The sequence below is a fragment of the Bos javanicus genome, chromosome 2 (genome assembly GCF_032452875.1).
Source record: "Bos javanicus breed banteng chromosome 2, ARS-OSU_banteng_1.0, whole genome shotgun sequence".
Taxonomy (NCBI): Eukaryota; Metazoa; Chordata; class Mammalia; order Artiodactyla; family Bovidae; genus Bos; species Bos javanicus.
The window spans coordinates 24,873,794-24,896,865 of record NC_083869.1 but is presented as its reverse complement, the minus strand read 5'-3'; the positions used below and the strand labels follow the sequence as shown (position 1 = coordinate 24,896,865).

The 23,072-nt window shown below is 37.5% G+C and overlaps 2 protein-coding genes across 8 annotated transcripts in view; one reads left to right on the top strand and one right to left on the bottom strand.

Moving 5' to 3' along the window:
* Window positions 1-23,072, bottom strand: part of LOC133258650 (small ribosomal subunit protein eS26-like) — a 201,969-nt gene that overhangs the window by 15,003 nt on the left and 163,894 nt on the right. The window lies entirely within an intron of this gene.
* Window positions 12,793-23,072, top strand: part of DYNC1I2 (dynein cytoplasmic 1 intermediate chain 2) — a 53,893-nt gene continuing 43,613 nt past the window's right edge. For 3 of the 7 annotated variants that reach the window (XM_061435388.1, XM_061435374.1, XM_061435344.1), the window contains exons 1-3: window positions 13,064-13,213; window positions 14,391-14,507; window positions 16,671-16,788. In XM_061435388.1, coding sequence (XP_061291372.1) covers window positions 14,400-14,507; window positions 16,671-16,788 — 226 coding nt within the window. In that variant the 5' untranslated portion in view covers window positions 13,064-13,213; window positions 14,391-14,399. Of the gene's footprint in view, window positions 12,968-13,062; window positions 13,214-13,253; window positions 13,327-14,390; window positions 14,508-16,670; window positions 16,789-23,072 lie in introns of those variants that run through there. The other 4 variants (XM_061435348.1, XM_061435383.1, XM_061435365.1 and 1 more) reach the window with 4 other exon arrangements.

The following is a 23,072-nucleotide window of genomic DNA, read 5'->3' as shown; positions in this document are numbered from 1 at the left end:
AAGAGCACACTTTGGATAAAAACATATACTTGAAACTAGGGTGAATGGCTGATAGTTGCTATCTTAGTGATGTAAACATTGAAGAAATTTGAATCAGAGACTTACAGTTTTCCTAAGTATTATTACATATTGAATTCTGGGTTCTGTGGGACACAATTTGACAAACACTGTTTCAGCATCAAGTTCTTTCTGCAGGGCTGGAGTTTCTCAGCCTTAACTGTCTAAAAGCTGCTAACGATGTGATGTTCTCTGATGTCACACTCCTTTTGTCCTTTGCATAGAGGATGTCTTGTTTTCTGAGAAAGTTTGTTTCTCCCTGAGTGGTTTTATTTATATCCCCACCCAGTCAATGAAAACTTTTCCCTCTAGGACCATCCAACTCTCCTTTACCGACTCCTCTTCTGGGCCCTGTAGTCTCGCCACACAGAGGCATTCACTCTTAACATCTTGGTGAGTTTCCCTCTAGTTTTTTCCCTGCATAATTGTTTATAAGTGATTGATACCATACTCTATTTACAAACTTATATTTTTATTTTTTCACTTGCCTTTATAACAAAGGATTTTGTGAGTCTTGAACTATTAGAATTGTAAATCTGTAAGGCCCAAAGTGATAAATACCACTATAATATCATTGTAATTCATTCAAAATTCAATGACTATTTCTTGAGCATTCGCCATGGGCTAGGCACAGTTCTCAGCACCAGGGAAGTACTGACGCCAAGCAAGACGGAGGCCTGATCTCCTGCAATTTACTGTCTTTACTTTGGTAACTTGATAGTCTGGAATACACTTGGGAACAGTGAAATCAATGGCACAAATACTGTTCCTTTGATATTGTGCAATTGTTCAGAGAAAAGCTTCTTAGGCAGTAAGTTAAAACAATGAGGGAGATGTTAGTGAGACAGTTATAAAAAGCACCCAGTGACAGCTGATGTGATGACCACTGGCCCCAAAGTCCTAGAAGCCAAAAGCTGATCTAACTCCACCTGCTCCTTTATTCCCATTCCAACTTCTCTGAGATGAACTGGCTTCAAGACCAGGGAAACAAAAGGACCATGGGATCTACTGCTCTGTGGCTCTGCCTGAGGTCACCCTTAATGCTGATTCAGTTCTCACTTTGTGTCTTCTAGCAACTGACTCTTTTTTCAGACCATGTGTGACCTAGTCCCTGCCTATCATCCCAACCCTGGGAACTCCTATTTTGTGTCTCCACCCCCGGCCTCTCTCACCAATCTATTAGTTCTCTGAGCCCAAGGATGTTGAGGTTGAACCTTAGCCCTGTTGGTCACTGTGCCTGGATTCCTATTTCCTGCTGCCACATTTCCTGGGCAGTGTGAGGAGCATCTGCCTGAATCTGATGCTAGCTAGAGTCACGCTTGCTGCAGCCTGCCTGCTCAGCACCACAGATGTCTTTCTGCTGCCTCCAGAAAATATTTAGGTAATGGAATCAACAGTGATAGATGTGGGAGGTGAAAGGATGGTTTTGCAGGACTGTGGCTGGAATGACCGAAGGACTTGTGGTTTCCATTCAGTGAAATGGTGAACGAAGAGGAGCAGTCTTGCTGGGAAAGATGACTGGTCAGTTTCAGACGTGCTCAATTTGATGTACCTGTAGATCTCTGGAATACATCCAGTGGGGAGTTGGATGCATGCTTTGGGAGCTTGGGGGATAGTGAGAGATATATACATATGAAGCTCAGCACCTATCAATGACCAAGATTTCTATATTCATGTATAGCTAGAAAGATCACTGAGGAACCCAAAGTTCTTTTCCCATTATACAAATCTGTACATGTTGTTAATCAACAGTTCTGTATAATTAGAAGCTCATTTCTGTGTTAACCACCCCGAAATTTGCCTAAAGTCAGTAAGGTCAAATGTCAAAGAGGGATATTACAGATCAATGCTTCTAACCTGAAAATTAATCAATCTGGGTCTGGTTTGGGCTTTACATAGGGTTGACGGTTGTTTATCTATATTATTGTTGTTGTTGTCATTCAGTCACTAAGCCATATCCGACTCTTTGCAACCCCATGGACTGCAGCACGCCAGGCTTCCCTGTCCTTCACCATCTCCCTAAGTTTGCTCAAACTCATATCCACTGAGTCAATGCACAATTAGTGATTGTTGTTTTCCACCCTTACATTAGAAAGACAACATATTGAATATGTAGTGATACAAGATTTGGTTCTACCACAAGAAACTGGATCAATAGAAGTTCTGGGGGAGAAAGGTTTCTCCTTACCACGTTTGGGATGGGGGTGTACACTCCTTTAAGGGGGCATTCATAATCCCGTTGCAGTTAATGGAAGTTGCAGGTGTGTATCAAGAGGCACACAAGCCTTGCTGTCGCTATCAGAAAATGATTCCTTTTGTGTTGATCTCCTAGCTGTGTTTTCATTCTACCTTTTAAAACCATTACACCTAACAGAGTTTTGAGTGCATTATAGGTAACTTTAAGAAGCCGTCATTATCGCCTCTCTCTTAACCACATAATAGGGGGTATAAAAGTGAGAGCACAGTATATACACCACGCTGAGGAGAACAAACTTGCCTGGAATTTTTGAACCCTCAGCCTATTTTCTCTAATGCTCTACGGTGAATCAGTCTTAAGAGCTCCATCATTCACTGGGATATGTACTTCCTGCCAAAGGTTACCAGATTACAAAAGTGTCCTCAGCTCAGAAGGGACTCATAATTCACCATCACCTTATTTTGACACTAAGAGAGAAAATATGTGCATCAAGACAAGTAGAGAAAATAATGGAAAAAAAACCTATATTAAGTTAACAATGCAGCAAACATGCCAAAGGGAAAAATACACACTAGAACAATAATAAGGATAATAGAAAAGTAATGCTGTTAAATTATGAGGAGGGATTTGCTGGTCAGCTCATAAACACTTCCCTGACGGGCAGTTAGTTTCTTAAAGAGCTTCCCTTAGGCAAGAGAGGAAATGGGAAAGTTAAGATAGATGTCAAAGTTGGAAGAAAACAGTTAGTTGTGCAATGTTTCTAAAAGACAAGGTCAGATACATTTCCTGAAGGTGAAGTGGAAATATTTAGAAATATTAAAAACTCAAGTGAATTGGAAGGAATCGTTAACATGAAAAAATTGAGCAGTCTCAAAAAAAAAAAAAAAAAAAGATGAGCGGTCTCAAAGCACAAAGGCAGGATGGTGGAAACATCAGAAACACAACCAAAGTGAAATCTTATAGGATCTCTGAATAACATGAGGAAAAAAGAAGAGAGATGCAACATTTATGAGAAGATCCCAGGAAATACGTTCTTAGCCTGCTAAAAAGCTCACAGGAATGTACATATTAAATTTCAGTATATTTCATTTTAGCAGAGTTATAATCAAGCAAGTGACCTTTACAGAAAAATAATAAAAGTATGATTATCAGAAAGTTTTGTATATCACTAATGTGGCTCTTTCTTTTTTACATCATTTCATAAACTTTGTATGATGAGGGTGCATACCACAAGGTGATAAACACTATGGTCGACTACCTGGGGAAGACTGGAGTCCCCTGAATATTTAGTGATACCTGGATCACTGGGTCACACATTTTTAACACTTCCAAATTCCTTCCTCTTCTGATTTGGGTGTTACATCTTTCTGATGCTTTGTAAGTTTAAGTGCAACCGTTTAATATGCTACTCTCTATTTTGCTTCTCTATTGAATATAATCTGGCTACAGTAAAGAGGACCCTACTTAAGGTAGAATTTCTTTTCACATTAAATAAATCCATAAAATTCATACAATTTTACAATGTATAATTATACAATGAATTTTTCATATATAAATTTGTGTAATCCTCCCATACCACAATATGGAACATTACCAGCACCCCACAGACCTCACCATTTCCTCTTCAAGGCAATATCCCCATACTCACAGCTGGTATTCTGATTTATATCATAAGATTAGTTTTTCTTGCTTTAAACTTTCATATAAATGAAATCCTGAAAGTATGTTCAATATGTTACTTTTCTAAAATTTTCTATATGTTGGCATATTGAGTTCAAGTGTAACTCTAGATATGAATATGTTCAACAAATGCAATTTTTATCTATTTTACATTTTCTTATAAAGTTTTAAAATGCAAGCTTCTCAGCTCTCCCCCTAAAATAAAAAAACTCCTTCAGTACTAATGCTTGCCTGATTCCTCCTCAGTCATGCCAATTTAAGAATCAGGAATGGCATGGTGGTTTGAACTAAATAATATCTGGAGTACTGATCTTTTTCTCAGCCATTACAATCTTTTTAATCAACACTGATAATGTTTTTTTTTTTTTTTAAGTGTTAAAAATGAAATGAAATAAAAACTTGTGTGGGGTTTTTTGGGAGTTGTTGTCACATGTTACCTTTTTTTTTTAAATTCAAATGGGCCACAGAACAAAGTCTTCATTTTACCCTAGATATCTAACCCTCTGCTATAGACATTCATTATTACTCACTTATGTATCCTTGCAAAAATAGCACACACATGGATGTTTCTTTTTTATAAAAATGGATTAATTCTACACAAATTATTCTGTATTTTGTTGTTGTTCAGTTCCTAAGTCATGTCTGACTCTTTGCAGACCCATGGACTGCAGCAAGCCAGGCTTCCCTGTCCTCACCATTTCCCGGAGTTTGCTCGAACTCATGTCCATTGAATTAGTGATACTTTCCAACCATCTCATCCTCTGTTATCCCCTTCTCCTCCTACCCTCAATCTTTCCCAGCATCAGGGTCTTTTCCAGTGAGACAGCTTTTTGCATCAGGTGGCCAAAATATTGGAGCTTCAGCTTCAGCATCAGTCCTTCCAATGAATATTCAGGATTGATTTCCTTTAGGATTGACTGGTTTGATCTCCTTGCGGTCCAAAGGACTCTCAAGAGTCTTCTCCAACACTGCAATTCAAAAGCATCAATTCTTCAGCACTCAGCCTTCTTTATGATCCAACTCTCACATTCATACACGACCACTGGAAAAACCATAGCTTTGACTCTACAAACCTTTGCTGGCAAAGTGATCTCTCTGTTTTTTAATATGCTGTCTAGGTTGGTCATAGCTTTTCTTCCAAGGAGCAAGCATCTTTTAATTTTGTGGCTACAGTCACAGTCTCCAGTTTTTTGGAGCCCAAGAATATAAAAAAATCTGCCACTGTTTCCACTTTTCCCCCATCTATTTGTGGTGAAGTGATGAGACCAGATACTGTGATCTTAACTTTTTTGAATTTTGAGTTTCAAGTCAGCTTTTTTACTCTCCTCTTTCACCTTCATCAAGAGGCTCTTTAGTTCCTCTTTGCTTTCTGCCATCTTATTTTTTTTTTACTTTCTTTTTTTTTAAATTTTATTTTATTTTTAAACTTTACAATATTGTATTAATTTTGCCAAATATTGAAATGAATCCGCCACAGGTATACCCGCGTTCCCCATCCTGAACCCTCCTCCCTCCTCCCGCTTTCTGCCATCTTAGAGTGGTATCATCTGCATATCTGAAGTTGTTGATATTTCTCCTGGCAATCTGAATTCCAGCTTGCATGATGTACTCTGCATATAAGTTAAATAAGAATAAGCAGGATGACAATATATAGCCTTGACGTATTCTTTTCCCAATTTTGAACCGGTTCGTTGTTCTATGTCCAGTTCTAACTGTTGCTTTCTAATGTGTATATATGTTTCTCTAGAGACAGCTAAGGTGGTCTGATATTCCTATCTCCTTAAGAATTTTCCACAGTTTGTTGTGATCCACACAAAGAGTTTAGTATAGTCAATGAAGCAGAAGTAGATGTTTTTCTGGAATTCCCTTGCTTTTTCTATGATCCAACAGATGCTGAGAATTTGGTCTCTCATTCCTCTACGTTGTCTAAATCCAGCTTGTACTCAGCTCAAGAACGTGAAATTCTCAGTTCACGTATTGTTGAAGCCTAGCTTGAAAGATTTTGAGCATTATCTTGATAGCATGTGAAATGAGTGCAATTGTGCAGTAGTTTGAGCATTCTTTGGCATTGCCTTTCTTTGGGATTGGAATGAAAACTGACCTTTTCCAGGCTGTGGCTATTGCTGAGTTTTCCAAATTTGCTGACATATTGAATGCAGCATTTTAACGGCATCATCTTTTAGGATTTTAAATAGCTCAGCTGGAATTCTATCATCTCCACTAGTTTTGTTCATAGTAATGCTTCCTAAGGCCCACTTGACTTCACACTCCAGGATTTCTGGCTCTAGGTGAGTGAGCACATCATCATGGTTATCCAGGTTATTAAGACATTTTTTGTATAGTTCTTCTGTGTATTCTTACCACCTCTTCTTAATATCTTCTGCTTTTGTTAGTCCTTGTTATTTCTGTCCTTTATTGTGCCCCTCTTTGGATGAAATGTTCCCTTGGTATCTCTAATTTTCTTGAAGAGATCTCTAGTCTTTCCCATTCTATTGTTTTCCTTTATTTCTTTGCAATGATCACTGAGGAAGGCTTTCTTATCTCTCCTTGCTATTCTTTGGAACTCGGCATTCACATGGGTATATCTTTCCTTTGCCTTTGCCTTTAACCTCTCTTCTTTTCTCAGCTATTTGTAGGGGCTCCTCAGACAACCATTTTGCCTTTCTGCATCTCTTTTTCTTTGGGATGGTTTTGGTCACCACCTCCTGAACAATGTCACACACCCCTGTCCATAGTGCTTTAGGCACTCTGTCTACCAGATCTAATCCCTTGAATCCATTCATCACCTCCACTGTATAATCATCAGAGGTTTGATTTAGGTCATACCTGAACGGCCTAGTGCTTTTCCCCACTTTCTTCAATGTAAGTCCAAATTTTGCAATAAGGAGCTCATGATCTGAGCCACAGTCAGCTCCAAGTCTTGCTTTTGCTGACGTATAGAGCTGCTCCATCTTCGGCTGCAAAGAATATAATCAATCTGATTTTGGTATTGACCAACTGGTGATGTCCTTGTGTAGAGACATCTCTTGTGTTGTTGGAAGAGGTTGTTGCTAGTGCATTCTCTTGGCAAAACTCTGTTAACCTTTGCCTTGCTTCATTTTGTACTCTAAGGCCAAACTTGACTGTTATTCCAGGGACCTCTTGACATCCTATTTTTGTATTCCAATCCCCTATGATGAAAAGGACATCTCTTTTTTGGTGTTAGTTCTAGAAGTTCTTGTACGTCTTCATGGAACCATTCAACTTAAGCTTTTTGGGCATTAGTGTTTGGGACATAGACTTGGATTACTCTGATGTTGAATGATTTGCCTTGGAAACGAACCAAGATCATTTTGTTATTTTTGAGATTGTACCCAAGCACTGCATTTCAGACTCTTTTGTTGACTATGAGGGCTACTCCATTTCTTCTAAGGGATTCTTGCCCACAGTAGTAGATATAATTGTCATCTGAATTAAATTCACCCTTTCTGTCCATTTTAATTCACTGATTCCTAAAATGTCAGTGTTCACTCTTGCCCTCTCTTGCTTGGCCATGTTCAATTTACCTTGATTCATGGACTTAACATTTCAGGTTTCTATGCGATATTGTTCTTACAGTACTGGACTTTACTATCACCACCAAACATATCCACAACTGGGTGTGATTTCTGTTTTGGTTCAACCTCTTCATTCTTTTTAGAGCTATTTCTCTACTCTTCCCTAGTAACATATTGGATACCTACCAACCTAAGGGACTCATCTTCTGGTATCATATTTTTTTGCCTTTTCATACAGTTCATGGGGTTCTCAAGGCAAGAATACTGAAGTGGTTTGCCTTTTCCTTCACCAATAGACCACGTTTTGTCAGAACTCTCCACCATGACCTGCACATCTTGGGTGGCCCTGCACAGCATGGCTCATAACTTCATTGAGTTACACAAGTCTGTGATCCATGTGATCATTTTGGTTAGCTTTCTGTGATTGTGGTTTTCATTCTAGATAGTCTGTACCTTACTTTATTTTTAGATTTTATTTTTTTATTTTTAAATTAATTTAGTAATTTTAATTGAAGGCTAATTACTTTACAATATTGTGGTGGCTTTTGCCATACATTGACATGAATCAGCCATGGGTTGTACCTTACTTTTTTCAATTGTAAATTATAATGAAGGTCATTTGTCATTAGCATATAGAGAACTACCACACTAATCTCAAAAGTTTTATGGTACTGCATTCTAAGGCTATATATACCTTTACTTACTTAATCAGATTTTAGAATTTGAAAAACAGATATGCATCCCTGTTTGGCCAGTGATTCTTTAATCACATTGAGATAAAAATTTCAGGACACTAGGAGATAGAAACTAATTAAAGGGTTTCACACAGTCTCTCTTCCCTATGAAGTGGATGGAAATTACAAACTATATCTAGGTATTTCCCACACCTCTTTCAGCTCAGTGCCTGAAAGCTGGAGTCATCAGTTCCTCCAGCTGACATAGTTCCCTGGGTGAGTAGGGCCAAATAACAGCTGAGGGGTTTCCCATGGTCTTAAGAGAGACCAGACTCCATGAAATAATCTTGGTTACTCTTTCAATGAAAGGAGGAGATATTCTGACCTTTAAAAAAAAGAAGTAAGGCTGTAAGTTTTTCCCCTTAGGGAATAAGGCAAGTGTGCTCTCTCTTATCACTTTACTCAACATTGTACCAGAAATTCTAGCCAATGAAATTAGGCAAGAAAAATAAATAAACTATGTGTAAATTGGAAAGAAGTAAAACTATCTCTATTCACAGGTGACATAACCTCATAGTGAACAGAAAATCCTAAAGAATCTACAAAAAAAAGTTGTTAGAGCAAATAAATGAATCCAGCAAAGTTTTAGGATGCAAGATAAACACACAAAGCTCAGCTGTATTTTATACTCTAGCAATGAACAACCCAAAAAGGAAATTACAAATTCAATATATTTACAAGAGCATGAAAAATAATTCAATACTTAAATAAAATTTAACCAAGCAGGCCAAAACCTGTATATTAAAAACCAGAACCAATGAAAGCAAAAAAAAGAAAAATTTATTGAAAGAAATTAAAGAAGGACTAAGATATTCCATGGTCACAGAAGACTTTGAAAGGTCACAGATTGGAAGATACTAAGACAGCAGTACTCTCTGGAGAGTTCTTATTATAAATGAGTGTTGAATTTTGTCAGAAGTTTTTTCTGCATCTACTGTGTTGATCATATGGTTTTCATTCTTCAGTTTGTTGATGTGGTGTACATTGATTCACGGATATTGAAAAATCTTTTCATCCTTGGGATAAATTCTGCTTGATTGTGGTGTATGACCCTTTTAGTATATTGTTGGATTCTACTTGCTAGTATTTTGTTGAGAATGTTTACGTCCGTGTTTGTCAGTGATATTGGCCTGTAAATTTCTTCCTTTTTGTGTGTGTGTGATATCTTTGTATGGTTTTGGTATCAGGGTGATAGTGGCTTCATAGAGTGAGTTTGGGAGTGTTCCTTCCTCTGGATTTTTTTGGAAAAGTTTCAGAAGGTTAGGCGTTAACTCTCCACTAAATGTTTGAGAGAATTAACCTATGAAGCCGTCTGGTCTTCGATTTTTGTTTGTTGGAAGTTTTAAAATTATAGTTTCAATTTCAGTATTTGTGATTGGTCTGTTCATATTTTCTATTTCTTCCTGATTCATTCTTGGAAGAATGGACCTTTCTAGTAATCTGTCCATTTCTTCTAGGTTGTCCATTTTATTGGCATACAGTTGCTTGTAACAGTCTCTTGCCATCCGTTGAATTTCTGTGGTATCCAGTTAACTTCTCCTTTTTTGTTTCTAGTTGTATTGTTTTGAGCCCCCTCCCTCTTTTTCTTAATGAGTCTGGTTAAAGGTTTTAAAAAGAAAGAATGGCAGTAGTACTCCCTAAAGCAATATACAGATTCAATACAATCGGTCCCCAAAATCCGTTCAGCCTTTTTTTTTTTCAGGAATAAAGAGAACCATCCTAAAATTCATATGGAACTTCAAGGGACTCCAAATAGCTAAAAACAATCTCAAAAAAGAACAGCATTGGAGGTCTCACACTTTCTGATTGCAAAATATACTACCAAGCCACAGTAACAGAATAGTTCCATGACTCCAGAAGTTTCCTTTTGACTCCTTGACAGTTACTCTCTCCAGCCCAACTCAGGCAACCAAACCGTGGGTTGCTTTTTGTCATTGTTTAGGATTCTGCCTTGTCTGCTGCTGCTGCTGCTAAGTCACTTCAGTCGTGACGGACTCTGTGCAATCCCATAGACAGCAGCCCACTAGGCTCCCCTGTCCCTGGGATTCTGCAGGCAAGAACACTGGAGTGGGTTGCCATTTCCTTCTCCAATGCATGAAAGTGAAAAGTGAAAGTGAAGTCGCTCAGTCATGTCTGACTCTTCGTGACCCCATGGAGTGCAGCCTACCAGGCTCCTCCATCCATGGGATTTTCCAGGCAAGAGTACTGGAATGGGTTGCTATTTCCTTCTCCATCTGCCTTGTCTCAGTCAGTTCAGTCGCTAGTCATGTCCGACTCTTTGCGACTCCATGAATCGCAGCACGCCAGGCCTCCCTGTCGATCACCAACTCCTGGAGTTCACTCAGATTCACGTCCATCAAGTCAGTGATGCCATCCAGCCATCTCATCCTCTGTCGTCCCCTTCTCCTCCTGCCCCCAATCCCTCCCAGCATCAGAGTCTTTTCCAATGAGTCAACTCTTCACACGAGGTGGCCAAAGTACTGAAGTTTCAGCTTTAGCATCATTCCTTCCAAAGAAATCCCAGGCTGATCTCCTTCAGAATGGACTGGTTGGATCTCCTTGCAGTCCAAGGGATTCTCAAGAGTCTTCTCCAGCACCACAGTTCAAAAGCATCAATTCTTCAGCACTCAGCCTTCTTCACAGTCCAACTCTTGCATCCATATATGACCACAGGAAAAACCATAGCCTTGACTAGACGAACCTTTGTTGGCAAAGTAATGTCTCTGCTTTGGAATATGCTATCTAGGTTGGTCATAACTTTCCTTCCAAGGAGTAAGCGTCTTTTCATTTCATGGCTGCAGTCACCATCTGCAGTGATTTTGGAGCCCCGAAAAATAAAGTCTGACACTGTTTCCACTGTTTCCCCATCTATTTCCCATGAAGTGATGGGACCGGATGCCATGATCTTCGTTTTCTGAATGTTGAGCTTTAAGCCAACTTTTTCACTCTCCACTTTCACTTTCATCAAGAGGCTTTTGAGTTCCTCTTCACTTTCTGCCATAAGGGTGGTGTCATCTGCATATCTGAGGTTATTGATATTTCTCCCGACAGTATTGATTCCAGCTTGTGTTTCCTCCAGTCCAGCATTTTTCATGATGTACTCTGCATATAAGTTAAATAAGCCTTGACATACTCCTTTTCCTATTTGGAACCAGTCTGTTGTTCCATGTCCAGTTCTAACTGTTGCTTCCTGACCTGCATATAGGTTTCTCAAGAGGCAGGTCAGGTAGACTGGTATTCCCATCTCTTTCAGAATTTTCCACAGTTTATTGTGATCCACACAGTCAAAGGCTTTGGCATAGTCAATAAGTCTATGACTATTTGACTTATTTGACAAGTCTGCCTTGTCTAGGGTTTCACAAATATGAGCTCAGTACATAGCCATTTACGTCTGGCTTCTTTCACTCAGCATGATGTTTTCAAGTTTCATTCATGCCATTACGTATATGAGTAGTTCATTCCTCTTGGTTGATGAATAGTATTCTACAGTATGAATATATTACAATTTTATCCATTCATCAGTTAATGGAAATTTTTGTTATTTCCAGGATTGATTTTTTTTCTTTTTTACAGTTACATTCAGCTGTATCAAATTGTGGATTTCTTTTCATTTATCCTATTTGCAACTAACCAGAATTCTTGAATCTGTGAATTGGTGATTTTCACTAGTTATGGAAAACTGTATTTTCATCTGAAATTGCCTCTACTCTACTCTCTCTCCCCTTCTCATCTAAAATTTCATGAGATGTTTGTTAGACCTACTCCTCCTATCCTCCACGTTTCTAAATCTTATTAGAAGATTTATTATTATTTTTTTCTGAATTTTTTTTGTCTCTTATTTTTTATTTTTTTGTCTCTCCATATTGCATCCTGAATAGTTCCTTCAGGAACTATTTGTGTACCTTCTAGTACACAAATTTTCTCTTTTTGACCCTTTCCTAATATTTCTAGGTCCCTGGCTGGGAAAGAGTACATCATATTCTTATTGATCCATTGATTGCAACAGTAATCATTTTATTTGCAGGCTCAAATAGACATTCCATGTGTACAGGAAGAAATTTAAGAGGAAATATAGCAATCAGAGGTTTTACTGTTAATTTTCATAACTGCAATAATCCAGCTAATCAAGTTTACAACCATGAACGCTGGTGAAAACTGAGTAAAGATTTACAAATCTTTATATAATTAAAGACAATTTCTCACATTTTTTGACAGTGAGGTTACACTACATTTTCAAAATTTAGATTTTGTATTACAGATTTTGCTTAAACCTCTATAAGGTATTTTTTAATACCGGTATAAATATTTTAGAAATGTTCACCAAATGTGCAGTGTAATACCTAAGTTCACCACTTTTTAAAATTAGGCCAATGTGGAATCAAATATCTTAAGATAGAACACATACAACATTGTGAGAACTGACCAACCAAGGAGACTACATTAAACAGAACAGCTGGAAGCTTGTCTCTGGAATCTTGAAGGCAGGCCTCAAAGAGGGAACGCTAAAGACTAGGAAACACTACACGTCCCAGCATGCTTTGCGACTACCGTTGACTACTACCCCCAGAGTGCATTGCTCGCCGAATGCCGATTTCCCTCACAGCTGGGGCTTGTAGTTCTCTTTGGAGCCAATCCGGCGAGGGTGGCGTTTTCTTAGCCAGCCCCAGGCTGTTAGGCTTAGTCTTCCAGTGTCTGCAAAGGGGAAACGCTTCGGGTCCCTGCGTGGAGTCTTTGTCTCATCTCTTGGCTACTGCTTTACCCAGGTAAGTGGTAGAGGGGCTACTCCTCCCCGCAGCTGGGGCCTTGCCTTGCTTTCTGGGAGCGCCTTGGCTGGGGCGAAGCCGTTTGTCTCTAAGCTCTCGCCGTAGCAGCCGCCGCCCATCCCTCTTTGTGTGCTGGGGGAAGCCGCGGAACTAGTGGTGGCGGCTGTTGCTGTTGCGGGCGAAGGAGAGGGACGTTACCGGGAAGTTGCTGGCAGGCGGACTCTTCCCCATCCCGCCACCGAACAGGTGGGTGGACGGCCCTTCCGTCTCCTTCTGTCTGCTGTGTCTCGGCCCTAAGGGCGGCTTGGCCTGCTGACAGTGCCGCCCAGCCCAGCCCGGCCCTGGGAAGGAGAGGCGGGGTGAGTCAGGAAGGCCGGGGCCTCGACGAACCCACTCACTTCTCTCTGGACCCTTCGGAGGGGCCCCGAGAAGCCTTGATGCTCGTTCGAGGCCACCTCCCTAAGACGCCCTAGGTGAACCGCGCCCTCTTGGTCCATACCCAGGGGAGAAGTGACTCCTTTTCGCCTTGCTCAACCGGTGTGTGTTAGAAAGTACCCAGACGCGGAGATTGTAGCACAAAATTCCTGAGACTTTATCTTTCTTGGAGTTTTAAGAAAATGAATGTGTCAGGCCTGGAGGCTCCGGCCTCTCGCAGGATGAGCGGTTCTGTCACCTGTATGCAATTATTCAATCAGACTTTGTTGTTGGGCTTTGACTCAAAGTGTGTTAGAGTCGCTCAGTCATGTCCGACTCTTTGCGACCCCACCATACTTAAAGTGTGTGTGTGTGTGTTGTATGTTGTGTGTTGTAGAGCCCGCCAGGCTTCTCTGCCCGTGGGATTCTCCAGGCAAAAATACTGGAGTGGGTTGCCATTTCCTTTTCCAAAGGGATAGAATCCTGGTCTCATGCATTGCAGGCAGATTTGTTACCTCCTGAGCCACCAGGGAAGCTCTACCTTTAGGTATATTTGTGTTTTGCTTCTCCATAGTATTACTATTGCATGGTAGTCTTAGAATTTATAGGAATTTTCTGTCTGACTGCCTGTTTTATCAGATTTCTAGGAGTGAATGCAAAACCGGTAGCAGATTTGCTGTCTTGGCTTTTAATGGCAATCCACATCCTCTGTTTTAAGAGCCAGAGACTTTGTGTTAAATTTGAGCGTGTGAACATTGAAGAGTTTACTGAGTGCTAATTACTATGCTCAACTGTGAATATTTCCTATATACATCTGTTTATAATGATTTTCAGGTCTCAGCAGTATATATGCTTCTTTTATTTTAAAAGTAGAGTGTACATGTTCTCTTTTGATGACCTTGAATTACATGGCCTTTCAAGACAGTTCTCTTCTTGAAAGACAGAGTTTTAAAAGAGTGCTCCTTTTACCAATTTAATGATGATTGTAAATGATTGTTTGCTTCTTAAGGTTGCAAACATGTCTGACAAAAGTGAATTAAAGGCAGAGTTGGAACGTAAGAAGCAGCGGTTGGCTCAAATCAGAGAGGAAAAGAAGAGGAAAGAAGAAGAAAGAAAGAAAAAGGAAGTATGTTTGATTTTTTTTTTTAAGATAATATAAAATAATTGGATTTTAAGTGCTTATACCTTTAATACTTTCAGAATAGTTAAAATTCCAGCAGTTGTGACTGCACATATAGCACTCTAGGTGAAAAGCTCAATATACATATTTAGTCTTCTAGGAATATGTTTACTAAGGGGCATCTGCCTTGTAATTACTGTTAAAATATGATATGCATCATAGCTTACTTTGGACTTTGAGCTTATCTGAATATTTTACCAGTCAGAACTGCTAGTAGTCAGAATAAATAATGGCAAAGAGAAATACAGACTAGATTATTAATTGATTAAGGGGTTACTTAATTGATTGTCTCTCCTTTGTCATGAGTTGGTCATTGAAATATTTTTACCAGGTAAGTGGGTTTGATACTATCATGAAGATGGGCTAGATACTTAGATCTGACTTTTGGCATCACGATTTTATTATGTATGGCAAATATCCATTGACCCTGAGCTAGAAATATTTTACTTGCTCCTGTCTTGAAATGCACATTTGTCCCTATGAAACCTGTGTAGACAGATTTGTATATTTTTATCTTCAGTGTTTTAAATGGCCAGTGTTAAGATAGTTTGTTCCTAATGTGACATTAGTGTGAAGTTTTTCTATGTGATAGCCTGAACCAGGGGCCCCCAACCTCCAGGATCTAATGTCTGGTGATCTGAGGTGGAGCTGATGTAATAATAATAGAAATAAATGAATGCAATGCGCTTGAATCATCCTGAAACCATTCTCCACCCCCTGTCCATGGAAAAATTGTCTTCCATGAAACTTGTCCCTGGTGCCAAAAAGGTTGGGGACCACTGGCCTAAATAATAGCCAAGACTTCTTGGAATCTCTTAGGGAAAAAGAAAAACCAAAGGTACAATTTATGTGCAGCATTGCTATGATGCTGTAAAGGCCTACAGTTGAAGAATTTTCTAGTTTATTCTAAACCTTTTTGTGATCCATTACTGTAAGAGTGTTGGACCTTTCGGTTAGCTATTTGATTAAAAACTAACTGACAGAAGCATGAGTAAGACTGGCAGAACCATTCCAAACCAGTACCTGTAGTCTTGAACCCTTCAGAACTGAGCAAATTTGGTATTTGTTTTCTAAACATGGCCATAAGTGGCCGTACAGAATATCTATTACATGACTTATATCTAATTCAAAGTTTATCAAACATTACAAGAGACATTAAATCAGTGCTATTAAACAGTAAGTCTAATTGTTATATATCGATACAGTGTTTACTTGCTAATATATAGTTTATTTGGCTATTTTAATGAAATTTTCTGATGACTCTTTTAAGTTAAAATGGTATGATAGAATATTAGGACTAAAAAAAGTTCACTGCCGATAGTTGTATGAGTAATGGTTGTCTTAGCTGAAATAGACTTTTGAGGTGTATACATAAGACTTTTCCCTTTAAGGCTTAAATTTCCCTTAAGATGTTGAGAGTATTGATCTGAGAGTATTGAGGGTTATAACTGGAAGATTTTGCTAAAACTATAAATGGCTAAAATAAAAGTTGGTAAAAATTTCAATAACGAAAAATGTTTTGTGCTATGGAAGAGTAAATTTTAATTTTACCAAACCGTGAAAATAAGACCAATAGTTGATAAAAATAAAACCTTTCTCTAGATGAATTTTTGACAAACATCCTCTACATAAAGTTGCATAAAGACAGTGAAGACTGCATATAGAAGTTTGAGGCACTTGTACTTTTTCAACAAATCAAATTGTTCATTTACTTAAAATTTGTTATGTCTTAAATGATAGTCTCTATTTTTTTTTCATAGCATTGTGATATTTATGTATTTGTGAGATTTCCACAATTCTTGACCATGGATAGCAATTTCATATTATAAATTAAATAGAAATTGACTGTACTTTTGAACATATCTGTTCAGAATGTTTTTGTGAGAACTTCTTTTACATATAAAAATGAATCAATTTAATACATATCATTTGGAGATTTTTACTAAAACTCTGAGAATGATTTTCATTTAGTGACTATAATGTGTATTCAAAACTAAGCCCACCTCCAAATGTATACAGTGTTAGCACATTATTTAAAACATATGTATTTTTGCAAATGGAAATGTTTCATACCATATGTAAATTTAAGTTTTAACTTAAAAAATTTAGACTGATCAGAAGAAGGAAGCAGTTGCTCCTGTGCAAGAAGAATCAGATCTTGAAAAAAAAAGAAGAGAAGCTGAAGCATTGCTTCAAAGCATGGGTCTAACTGCAGAATCCCCCATTGGTAAGGATAAGATTATATCTGTTAATAAAAGGGAGGCATAGATCTTACTCAGCTCAGATATACATGAGATGAGTGAGTTGATTTAGTGTATTTTGTATATCTTTCTTATTTGTGCCTCAAAAAAAGCATTAATCTTAAAATGTTTGGAATTGACTTTTTTCAGATGTGTTAATACATAGTTATTTTGTTTGTTCAGAAGAGCTGTGAGACTATATTTATTAACATAAGCCAACTGACTTTTCTTGTTAAATCAGTAACTTATTTCAACAGACATTTGAACTAGTTTTCTGTGCCATACTGTGTTAAGCTCAAAGATGATTGTGATTCTGATCTTCTTAACTCTATAATCCTTTCTATAAGTTAAAGAGAGGTATAGTGAATCAAAGTTCTAAAAGTGTACTGATGTTCAAAGGTATAGGAGTGGAAGGAGAAGCCTATAACCTTCTGCTGTCGGTGCCAATAAGGGAAATCCTATTGGTAGCTGATTTTGGCAGCAGTTTGACTTAATCTTGTTCTTTTTCTGGACTCTTCATTTTTATAACAGTACTAGACCAAAAAGCTGAAATAGTAAAAGTACTGAGGACAATCTTGTTACATATAGACATTAAATGCTTACTTAAAATAATTCTGAACTGGGTGCTGTTACATAGTATTTTAGTTTGATGTGGCTTTTGTCATTCAGGGACCTAAAATTTCAGGGTTAGTTTGTGGGCTAATTCCATCTAGTCCAGAGGACAAATAACAGAGGTAGTACCTGCTGTATGCCTATTGTTGTGAACGGTAGCATAACAGTCTTTAAGTATTACACCTGTCTTATTAGAGTCACTATTTCTAAAAAGTTTTAAAGTGAAAAAAGCTGGTTACTTTCATGGTTTGGGTTCATTGTTATTTCTTTCAGCTTATTGTGCTGTGCTTAGTTACTCAGTTATATCCAACTCTTTGCGACCTCATAGACTGTAACCCATCAGGCTCCTCTGTCCATGGAGATTCTCCAGGCAAGAATCCTGGAGTGGGTTGCCGTGCCTTCCTCCAGGGAAATCTTCCTAACCCAGGGATCAAACCCAGGGCTCTCACATTGCAGGCCGATTCTTTGTCATCTGAGCCACCAGGGAAGCCCATGAATATTGGAGTGGGTAGCCTATCCCTTCTCCAAGGGATCTTCCTGACCTAGGAATCAAACTGGAGTCTCCTGTATTGCAGGCGGTTTCTTTACCAGCTGAGCTACCAGGGAAGCCCTTTCAGCTTATTTGTCTTTTTCTTATTGATAAAATTTGAAGGTAGAAATACTTTAATTTTTATGTCTTTTATTTAATAAACTTATGTTGCATATTGCAATTTTAAAAGTAAATGAATCGAAACACTTTTATCTTGTTTAAGAAAAAAATACCTTAGAACCTAAACCAAGTTGCTTGTTTGCTGTATAAGCTTTAAGTGATCATTTTTTTCTGAGCCTTTGGCTTTGGTTTTCTCCTGTAGGATTTTTTTTTTCTTTTCTATTCTCTTTAGGACTTCAGTTTCACTAAATTCACTTGCTCATATTTCTCAGTTTATGGCCCACCTCCATCATCTATTCTTGAATGTTCTTTAGTTGTGTGTGTGTTTCTCCTTCATTACCCATCTCCAATTCCATTCTCCTTCACAGTCTTGCATTAAGTACTGATTCTTGGGTTTTTAACATACATCCTTTTGATCAGTCTGGCGCGTGTTGACATTTTTCAAGTTTTTATATATCTACGTGTGGATATGTTTTATGTGCATTAGTGGTATTGTGCTCTGTGTTTCACTTTTTTTTTTTTCCTTTTTTTCAAAGCAGGTTTGTATTTGAGATTTACCCATGTTGTTAATATATACATCTAGTTATTTATTTCTGACTGATACATAATATTCTATCATATACTCTATTTTACTTATCTGTTCCCTAGTGATTTCTTCTCTCTTTGCTTTGCTTTCACAAGCAACACTGCAAAGAATATATTCTTTTCCCTTGAAAGGACTGTGGAAGAATTTCTCTGGAATGTATGCTGAAGAATTGGCTTGGTATGTTATTGTAGACTTACATTTTTCAGGTCCTACCTACCACTCTGAAGAATAACTAAGTTTATCCTTCTGCTACCTGTGTGTGAGAAAGTAACTGTTTCATTGTATCCACATCACTTGATATTATCCGACTTTCTAATTTTTATCTACTTGATGGGTATAAAATAGTATGTCAAAATGTTTTAATATACATTTATCTGTTTACAGTGAGAATGACCATTTTTTCTTTTATCTACTTTTCACATTTTCCCTTCTACAAATTGCATATTCATGTTCTTCGTCCATTTACTACTAGGGTTTTTTATCTTGCTGTAAGAGTTCATTGTATACTTAAGAGAGGACTTCTTTGTTTTAGTCCTTTAAAAAATACCTTTTCCTAGTTTATTATCTACAGTATTTAAACAAAAATTTTTATTGAATTATAGTTGACTTAAAATGTTGTGTTAGTATCAGATGTACAGCAAAGTGAATCAGTTATGCCTGTACATATGTCACTCTTTTAGATTCTTTTCACATATAGTTTGAGTATTGGGAAGAGTTCCCTGTGCTATACAGTACTATTATGTATATGTCAGTCCAAATCTCCCAATTTATCCCTTCTTCTTTCTTCCCCCTGGTAACCATAAGTTTGTTTCTTACATCTGTGACTCTATTTCTGTTTTGTAAATAAGTTCATTTGTACCATTTTTTTTTAGATTCCATATATAAGTGATATCATATGATATGTTTTTCTCTGTCTGACTTCATTCAGTATGACAGCTTTAGGTCCATACATTTTGCTGCAGATGTCATTATTTTGTTTTTTGTGGCTGAGTAATATTCCATTGTATATATGTAACGCATCTTCTTTATCCATTCCTCTGTCAGTGGACATTTAGATTGCTTCCATCATAGTATCTTTTATTGAAACAATCCTTCATTTAAAAGAATTATTCATTTGATTGCACTGGGTCTTAGTTGCGGCACCTGGGATCTTCTTTGCATTATGAGGGGTCTTGCTTGCAGCGCATGGACTCTCTAGTTTGGTGCTTGGGCTTGGTGATTGTGGCACACAGCCTCTCTAGTTGTGGCACACGGGCTCCAGAACATATGGGCTCAGTAGTTGCAGCACGGGGCTAGTTGTTCTGGAACATGTGGGATCTTAGATCCCTGAACAAGGATCGAACATTTTGATATGTTTAAATCTTTTATTTTAATAGTGGTCAGATCTATTATAGACAACCCCCCCCCCTTTTTTGGTCGTCTTTTAAAAGATATCCTTTCCTATTTTGAGAATACAAATATATTCTACATTTTCTTTATTATTTTATCCTTCAAACCTTTAGATATTTATGTTACATTTTTTTAATACAGTAGAAGGTAGAGATCCAACCTAATTTTTCTCCGTTTAGTTATGTTATTTAGGGTTTTTCTATGTATGCTGATAAATGAAATTTGCCTGTAATTTTCTTATGCTGTTCATGTTCTGTGGCCACCGTGGTTATGGTTTTAAAATAAATTGGATAGCTTTCTCTTTTGCTGTTTTGTGGAGCAGTTGTAAAAGATAGATATTGTCTCTTCATTAAACACTTGGTAGAACTCAACTGTAAAATTATCTCAGATTATGCTTTTTGTCCCCAGAGGATAGTGGAGAGCAGGAGTTACTTATCATTTCAGTTTTTCTAATGGTTATAGTCTATTCAAGTTTTTTGTTCTTGTATCAGTTTGATTTTTAAAAAAAAAATAATAAAGGTTTGTTATCACTCATAGTTTCTGCCAGTCAGGAATTTGGTAGTGGCTTAGCTTGGTGGTTCTGGCTCAGGGTCTCTCATGAGGTTGAAGTCAAGATCAGTCTGAGCTGCAGTCATCTGAAGCCTTGATTGGGGCCTGAGGATTTGCTTTACCAGCCATATGATTTGCTCAGTCATCTGGCCAGCAGGTTGGCTTCTGTTGTTAGTGGGTGGCTTGCGATCGTATCTCTGTGGGCCATTCCATAAAACTACCTGCTTGAGTATCCTTGCAGCATGTCACCTGGCTGCAGTGTGTCAGCAGTCCAGAGAGAAAGAGAGCTGGGAAGAAGCTGTCCGTTTTATGACTTACCCTTGGAAGTCAGAGAACATGGCTTCTGCCATTGTCTGTCTGTTGGAAGAGTCACTAAGTCCCAGCCCACATTCACAAAGAATTTTGACATTCTTTAAAATCACCAAACTATGTATGACAAACTCATGGATCTCCTCATATTTTGAGATGATTATATGCTTTTTATTGTCTTTTAAAATGTTAATATAGTTTATATTGTTAGATTTTCAAATGTATAAGCATGCTTACATTTTGGAATAAATCCATCTTAGTTATGAGAGAATATTTTTCTTACGTAACACTAATATTTAGGGATTCATCTATAACTCAGAGTCAGGCCTATAGTTTTTTTCCTTTTACTATATTTTGTCTGGTTTTATTATAATGATCATAGTAATCTCATTAAGTGAGTTGTGTAGTTTCCCACCTTCTGTTCTCTCACAAGTATCTAAAGATCTTTCTAGTATTTATTTGAAATTAGGCCTGGAGAATAAAGGATACAGGCGAAAGCATTGGCTGTCAAACTTTCTTGCTTGTAACAATAAAAATAGTTTCTGTATCATAACATGGATGGATACTTGTTTTTATTTTCACTAGAAATGTATTTATTAAATATTTTAAATCGTAGAAGTATGAAAACACCACAAGAATATTCAAAAGGATTTATTAAAAACATCAGTCTGGTTTTAGCTAAAATGGACTTTTTCCCTTTTTTGAAAAAATTCTACTGAAAAGTACTAGTGTTTTTAAAGAGATACAGCTAATAAGACTGCTCTTAGCTTCTCTTTGCTGATAGATTCTTATTTATTTGATCATTTGATTGTTTTTTTGTCAGAGGTCCTTGGGAGCAGTGATAGCATGTTACATTTTTTATCCCTGGTGTCCATTGCAGACTGGACGCTTAAATGATTGTTCAATTATTATTAGGTCATATGTCTTTCCACCTAGTAAGACCAATAAAAGCCATCTGCTTTAAAAACAATAACAACAAAATCTTGTTTAAATTTAAGCAAAGTGCATAGTGGAAATTGAAATTTGAATATTTCACAAAAGAAATATGGCTTGATTATTTTTTTAATGACATTTAAGTGGCCAGTCTTAAGAAAGTTAATTTTAGGCACAACTTTCAAGACATATTTTATCAAATGTGGAGTTAATAAACACTGATCTCCCACACTTCCCAAAAAAGTGAATCTTTCTGAATGTGTGACTGCTGTTTTAACCATCTTACAAAGAGATGAAAACAGATTTTGTCAATTGTTCTGTAGCCTGAATCTGTATCAGTAGGGCATAGTATATTGATTTTGTATACTGTGATAATCAGTTTTTTATTCAGAATAAATGAAGTTTGGTAGTCAAAATAAGTATAGCTTCATTTATCTCCCTCTCTTGTAACTTCCAATATTTTAAATCTGATTTTTCCAGTTTTATTGAGAAATAATTGACAGATTCACTGTATAAGTTTAAGGTGTACATCATGATGGTTTGATTTATGTGTATATGTAATATGCATGTGTGTGTATGTGTATATATATATACACACACACACACATAGTGAAAGGATTACTACAGTAGGTTTGGTTAACATCTATCATCTCATATAGATAAAAAGAAAAAAATTTCTCCTAATGATGAGTTTTAGGATTTACTTTCTTAAAGTTTCCTATGTATCATACAGCAGTGTTATGTATGTGTTAACTCTAATCATCATGTACAACATTCCCTAGCACTTATTTATCTAATAACTAGTAATTCTGATTTTTAGATAGAATAATATCTATGTTATCAAGTCATTTTTTTCAGGTTTAGCTTAATTTTAATGATTCCTTATAGTATTTTAACTATAAAATTTTATTAATTTCTTTTAGAAAATTTACATGTGCTCTGAAACATTAAAGAGAATAAAGGAAACATTTTGGGGAGGTTAGAGAAGGGATTCGGAGAAGGCAATGGCACCCCACTCCAGTACTCTTGCCTGGAAAATCCCATGGACGGGGAGCCTGGTGGGCTGCAGTCCATGGGGTCCCTAAGAGTCGGACATGGCTGAGCGACTTCACTTTCACTTTTCACTTTCATGCATTGGAGAAGGAAATGGCAACCCACTCCAGTGTTCTTGCCTGGAGAGTCCCAGGGATGGGGGAGCCTGGTGGGCTGCCGTCTATGGGGTCGCACAGAGTCAGACACGACTG